General features: G+C 38.4%; 1 protein-coding gene across 1 annotated transcript; it reads left to right on the top strand.

Moving 5' to 3' along the window:
• Window positions 1-1,495: 1,495 nt before the first annotated feature.
• Window positions 1,496-6,457, top strand: zic3 (zic family member 3 heterotaxy 1 (odd-paired homolog, Drosophila)). Its single transcript, XM_077236221.1, has 3 exons — window positions 1,496-2,782; window positions 3,683-3,846; window positions 4,141-6,457. The coding sequence occupies exons 1-3, from the start codon at window positions 1,786-1,788 to the stop codon at window positions 4,321-4,323; spliced, it is 1,344 nt and encodes a 447-aa protein (XP_077092336.1). The 5' UTR covers window positions 1,496-1,785; the 3' UTR covers window positions 4,324-6,457.
• Window positions 6,458-6,827: the final 370 nt, after the last annotated feature.

The raw sequence follows: 6,827 nt of genomic DNA, 5'->3' as shown, positions 1-6,827 counted from the left end.
GTTGTAGTGCCGTAAAGAAGTTAAGTGAAGTAACTGAACAATTCCGTGAATAGAAAAGCAAAGAACCTCCTTAAGAACTTAGCTATTTCCTAGCCCCGCCCGGAAATGAATATGTCACATAATATATTAAGTGCGTCCACATTTAAACAGATAGGCCTGCATCTAGAGTGGAAAGTAAATAATCCGTAGCCTATCTGACTACAGACAATGAAACCTTTAAAAAAAATCGCCGTAAATCTGTCCGACGCTGCAGAATACTCACATGTGTGCTCGTGTACGAAAGGGAGAGTAAAAAAGAGAGAGACGGTGGAAAGAACAAGACTTCGCAGAAAGGAGGGGGGATAGAGCTCGCTTGATATCTATTTTGCTAGCAAAGTGCTTTAAACTTGTGTTTTTAAGCATAGTAAAGTTCTTTGGCGAGACAAAAGTGAAATGCATAGGCTATGCTATTCTAATAAGTCAATTAACCATTAAACATTTACTAGGTTTTATTAAAAATGTGGGATATTTATTTATGTTTTTTTCTTAAAGGTCTGATGTTACACGATTTAGTAGCTATGTTACCTGAATACAACATGAAACTGATCTGATCAAAACTTTAGCATCGACTGAAAAATAAATTACTCACCTTAAAAACTTAGACTTAGACAAGGCCTATACGCGTTTTTCCATCGTAGAAAATGTGCAGAAAGTGAAAGCATGATAGCTGTGGACTAGACCAGAATGTGGGTCTGATTTTGAGATTTTTGTTTTTAATCTCTAAAATATAAAAGGAAACTCTTTCCGAGGAGCGATTGAAGGGGAGAGGGAACGAGAAATGGCTTGGAGGTATATAAAAAGCGCTGCTTGAAACACTCAACGCGTCTCTGAACTTGATCAGATTTTGTGTGTCCTGCAGCGAGTCACCAACCCTGTGAAACTTTGAATCTTCCTCAATAGCAAGATTTTTTAGCGCCCTGAAAAAAAATATCCTATTATAATTACCACCAGAGGGTTCTACGCTCGTATGTACACTTTCACCTCTTACGGCTTCAAAACATTCAGAACTCTATGCATGGAACTCTATGAATGCTAAATGTAGGCTACATATGAGATAGATAGATAGATAGATAGATAGATAGATAGATAGATAGATAGATAGATATTCTCACTTTCCTTATATTTTAAGTCTTCTTTTTAAAGAGATTCAGGAATAGTTTATTTTGAGAAAAATGGTCCAAGCAAATCCTGAAAGTTTATGTAACTTTGGGAACAGCTGACATGCTAAGCTCGGGAAATAAACAAGCCTTTTTTTCCTGAATCGAAATAAAGTCCCGTTCCTTTACCTGCAAATAATGCCAACAGCAACCAATCAAATCTACTCACTGAAACGAACTGCCATTTGCAATCCTAAACCTTGCCAATCAACGAACACGCAGCCAATTATCGCCCTTCCTATCCGTCACGTGACTGAGAAAGCGCTGTCCTTTCATTGGTCAGTGTAGAGCTGCCTCCCGAGCTCATTTATGTGCAAGGAGTGAGTGATTGACTTTATCAGTCCAAGGACATCATTCGTCTGGAAAGGGGGGGAAGTTTGATCCTCTTTCTCACGGATCCCAGTTACGGGAGTTTTTCCTCCCGTTTACCGAGACCCGGGATTATCATTTCGTTTTTCAATTCAAGATTTCTTTATTCAATCCTACGTGAAATTGTCCTCAGTTTACCGTTACCCACTTCACTCCATCAACCTGGGGTTTTTCACTTTTTCCCCCTTTTTTTTCGCTTGCTTTTTCTCGATTGAGCCCAATGACTATGCTCCTTGATAGCGCTCCTCAGTTCCCGTCACTAGGAGTAGGGGGGTTCGGAACGCCTAGACACCATGAGTTGGGGAACCGAGACCCCGGACTGGGGCTTAGTCCCTTCGCAGATTCATCTCACTCGGCTGCCTTCAAGATAAGTCCCGTTACTCACGATATCGCCTCAAGCCAGACATCAGCGTTCACCCCACAAGCTACTGGATACGCAGCCGCGCTCGGACACCACCATGGAGGACAAGTTGCTTCTTACGCCGGCGGAGCATTCAATTCGACCAGGGACTTTCTGTTCAGAAACCGGGGCGCAGGCATCGGAGAGACCGCACCACCGAGTGCCCAGCATGGAATCTTTGCCGCTTCTGGGAGTCTACACGGCCCCCCCGGAATTTCGGACAACCCGGGACATCTGTTGTTTCCTGGACTTCACGACCAGAGCGTAAGCCACACTTCACCAGGAGGACATGTTGTAAACAGCCAAATGCACCTGGGTTTACGGGGGGACATTTTTGGCCGTCCAGATCCGTACCGACCTGTGGCGAGCCCTCGCACGGACCCTTACGGCACCGCTCAGCTCCATAACTACAACCATCCCATCAACATGAACATGGGGATGAACGTACCCACACACCACGGTCCGGGGGCCTTCTTTAGATACATGCGGCAGCCTATTAAGCAGGAGATGTCTTGTAAGTGGATAGACGAGAATCAAATGAATAGACCTAAAAAGACTTGTGACAGAACTTTCAGCACAATGCATGAAATGGTGACACATGTTTCGATGGAACACGTTGGCGGCCCAGAACAGAGTAATCATATTTGCTTCTGGGAGGACTGCCCGAGAGAGGGAAAATCCTTTAAGGCCAAATACAAACTCGTGAACCACATCCGAGTGCACACTGGAGAGAAACCGTTTCCTTGTCCGTTCCCCGGTTGTGGGAAAATCTTTGCAAGATCAGAAAATCTTAAAATTCATAAAAGAACTCACACAGGTAAGGCATTCATATGTCCCCCCTTTTTTGATTACCTATTGTTTTTTTGAAGAAAAAAAAGTTTATGAATAAGTAAATTATGTAGGCTATACATAAACTGCAGTTCTTACATAAATTTAGGCAATACAATTGTACATTTTCCTTTACATTCATTTTAAAGAAATTATAAAGTTTAACATGGAGAAAAACTGCCACAGGTACTTTAACTACACTTTAGGTTTGGCAGAATTAAATACATTGGTAAAATGTTTGGGGAGAAAAACTCATTTTGATCTCACATAACCCCTAAGAAATGTTCATTTTCTCTTATCTTTTCGATTGAGCAAAATATATGTTTGTTCAAATTATAATGCAACTCTTTGGGGATGCAAAGCTGCATGCGTGGTTGTGGAGCGAAATTGTGAATGGACTGACCTTTTTCATTTGTCCTGATGCTTGTGGCTATAAAGTTAGTAATTGTGGCGATTTGTGTATTGTGGCTACATGAATAAATTGCTACCCATTGCTCTGGGAAAGTATAAAATGGTAGTAGTGCATTTAGTCTGATTAGCTGTATTTGTGCCTAAAAATGACCCCTTTCGAAATGTAAAGCACACTGTTGAACAGTCTAGTAGGCTATATTAAACTAGCCAGATAAGAAAAGTGCACACAAATTAAGCAATTGCTATGCAATTTACACGACGATACATTGCGTGTTGATTAAAGATGCTTGGAAATTAAAATAAAGGATAACAGCACGGACTCTCAAAGAGCGTGATATGTGGGTAACTAAACCATCTGGCGTGAGCGCACCATGGCCTATTATTTCGAAAGCCATATTACATAACTGAAAGTTGTGCTCATACGCTCTGTGAAAAAAAGTTATATTCCTAAAACCCCAGTGTTTGCTCTCACTTGCAGGTGAGAAGCCATTTAAATGCGAGTTCGACGGCTGCGACAGGCGCTTTGCGAATAGCAGCGACAGGAAAAAGCACATGCACGTGCACACATCTGACAAGCCATATATCTGCAAAGTGTGTGACAAGTCCTATACACACCCCAGCTCTCTCAGGAAACATATGAAGGTAAGGGGACATTTTCTGATTTTGCAGCCAAAAAGAAATCAAACAAATAAATAGTTTTTTTTTTTAAATTGTGAAGAATAAACCCCCCTTAGATATGCCTAAATGTTTTATGGATTATATGCAGAATGCGTTCAAATAATTTTTAACCAGGCCTGGCATTGTTCTGTGTTTTGGTTCACAAATGTAGGCTATAACAGAGATCAGAAATAATTTAAGTCATAATGTTTAACCGTATCATGTAAACAAGTGTGTTATTGCCTGTATGTCATACATCTATGGACGTTATAATTTAAGGTACACGAATCACAAGGCTCAGAGTCGTCTCCAGCTGCTAGTTCTGGATACGAGTCGTCCACGCCGCCAGTGCTGGTTTCTGCGAACACTGAAGACCCGACAAAAACACCCACGTCTGCAGTGCAAAATACAGCTGCACACAGCGATGGACTACCGCCTAATTTTAACGAATGGTACGTTTGAAGCTCCAAGCAGACTCTCAAAAGGTGGACCAAAAGGTTGAAGCAACCTTTAAAAAAACTATATACGCTATGGCGTACAAAATGGCAGTGAAACAACAGGAAAAGATGAGAGTTTGCCAACAGGCCTCGTCTATTCTCAGGATTCGAAATTTGACTTTATTCCGAGTTCGAAGAAAACTAGCAAGGCATTAAATAACAAAATAACACTTTCTAAGAATAAATGGTTTTCCTTTAGTTTTCAGATTTCAGATGATTATTTTATTTTTCATTTTATGTATTTTCTGAAAAAAAATATTTAAAAAATAAATGGCAAAGAAAGAATATTTCACGGTGTTTTATATTAAGGTGACACTCACATCACCTTTGATTGATTGTTAAAACTTCAGACAGTCTTAAGAAACGTGCCAAAGTCTTTGTCTTGAACTTGAACAAAAAAATAAATCATAAATACGTATATAGCCTACTCGTGAATGTATTTCCTTGTTTGATGGAGTCAAATCTGTTGTCCAAGTCCGTTTTCAGGTGGAGAATGTGGTATTAGCTTACGATTGTTACCTTTGAATATAACGTTGCCTTTGTTAATAATGATGTAAATACATATCCATGATGCCATATTTATCAATTTGTAATTTAATTATCGGCGAAATAGCCGAATCTTAAATGATATTTATGGAAATGTTTTCTAACAAGACTGTACAGTTTTGAGTCAATAACCAGTTTTAACGATGAAAAAGGGAGTCAGTTCTAAAGTTCCCACGATACGATTGTATCTTTTTTAACCAATAAATGTGTCTTATCTGGGTCGTAAAGTATTAATTATATTAATATTATAACATGACATGATCTATAGTTTCAAGTATGCATTTTCCAACGTTAAGTTTACGTGAGGACCGGTATAAAAAAAAAAAAACTTTGGGATTATTATTATTATTATTTAAATAACTGATGAATCAGCCATAAGAGGTATAGACTTTCTGGTTCTTATTGATCTCCCCTCCCCCTCCCCCTCCCCCTTTACTCTTAGCATCAGAGTATAGACTATATCTCTATAAGGAACACTTACAAATTCGAGAGGCCACTGACCAGTGTTTTCATCAACACAACACTTTTTGACCAGATACAAGATGCAATAGTATAGCTATCATTCATGCATCAACTTTGAACTCGTCTGACAGTGTTAAAGACATTAGCCGATATTCTTGGGTTTAAGGTACAGCCATTTGAATCAGTATAGTATTCCATTTTTGATGGTTCAAGAACTGTCTTTGTGGATGCAAGTCTGTGTTTAATGTGTCAAAGAGGAGCAATGATCTGTCACAACATTCTCAAAATAAAACTTTGTCTGTCAGTTTGCATTGTTTTAAATGTAGTTCTTCTGTGAATATAGTGTGTTGTTTGTTATGAGTACTGTGGTATAACATATAGAAAACTTTGATTACACATTTGCTTGTTTTATGTGAATAACTTTTCCAGATGTGGAACTGTATGTGTGAAGGAAATTTAGTATTAAGATTACTAGAACTTTTTAAGGTGGAAAAGTAAGGGAAATGTGTTGTTCAGTGACACCAAGAGTTACAGCATTGCATTGTTACATATTTTTAAGAGACTAAAATTATGCATATAAATATATTGTGCTTATGAACATGATTTCAAAACACCAGCACTACTTTTTGTAAACAAACGTAAAAAAAATCAGTACCTCGTAAGTAACGGTGATATATGAATACGTTTATTTAAATAATTTAATGAATATATGTTTTCTATACTATTTTCTATACGTTAAGTTAAAAGAAATAAAGATTTATTTCAGCCACCTTCGATGTATATTCAGCCCTGATCTTAGACAGATCTAATGTACAAATGAAGCTTGAATGTGATTCTGTGACATTTTCTCGTGGAAATGGGTCACGCATCAAGTTATTCCTGAAAAGCACATGTTTAACTGATGAACTGTGTCACTGTGCCATTTTCGAGGCAAGCGATGTTACTTCAACATACCTATTCAGAATTCAGCAAAATCTTGTACTTTCTTTCGAAGTAGCGTTATTGTTTGTTGGTTTGTTTAACAAACTATTTATGACAAAATGTGAACAAGTTTTTGACTGGAATTAAAACAAATCCTGAAATGTCACAAATGAGGACCTCAGTTTTTCCTTTTAATTTATTTCTTTGCTATTTTTCCTCTTGTTCTAATTCTAACCTTGAACTTAAAGCATAGCCTACGCCTTACTTACAAAATGTACGAAGCAACAACCCACTTGAACTTGACAGTAACATGCCGCCATTTTAGCATCTTGTTTCTTTGAGGGACGAAAAAGTTTAGAACTGTAAAGCGGTAACTCAGCTTACAACCGTTACACATGATTATTTTAGGCTATGTTAGGACCTTGGATAGTAAACATGCAAGAAAGCTGCTAAGTTCGTTTCAAAACTTTCTGCCGAGATAAGCCATTCTCTCGATGTCAATTATGTAGGCTGGGCTTGGAAGACATTCATTCAAAAACA

Source organism: Siphateles boraxobius, unplaced genomic scaffold, assembly GCF_051911475.1.
Source record: "Siphateles boraxobius isolate OS27281-9 unplaced genomic scaffold, OSU_SipBor_1 2, whole genome shotgun sequence".
NCBI classification, from domain to species: Eukaryota; Metazoa; Chordata; class Actinopteri; order Cypriniformes; family Leuciscidae; genus Siphateles; species Siphateles boraxobius.
Note: the sequence above shows the minus strand (reverse complement) of the source record. Positions and strands in the feature narration are given on the sequence as shown.

What these genes read in the sequence shown, in the direction of transcription:
- zic3 (XM_077236221.1), top strand. Translation starts at nt 1,786, where the DNA reads ATGACTATGCTCCTTGATAGCGCTCCTCAGTTCCCGTCACTAGGAGTA. An exon ending in TCATAAAAGAACTCACACAG is followed by an intron (nt 2,783 to 3,682) that starts GTAAGGCATTCA and finishes TCTCACTTGCAG; the next exon opens with GTGAGAAGCCATTTAAATGC. An exon ending in CTCTCAGGAAACATATGAAG is followed by an intron (nt 3,847 to 4,140) that starts GTAAGGGGACAT and finishes TTATAATTTAAG; the next exon opens with GTACACGAATCACAAGGCTC.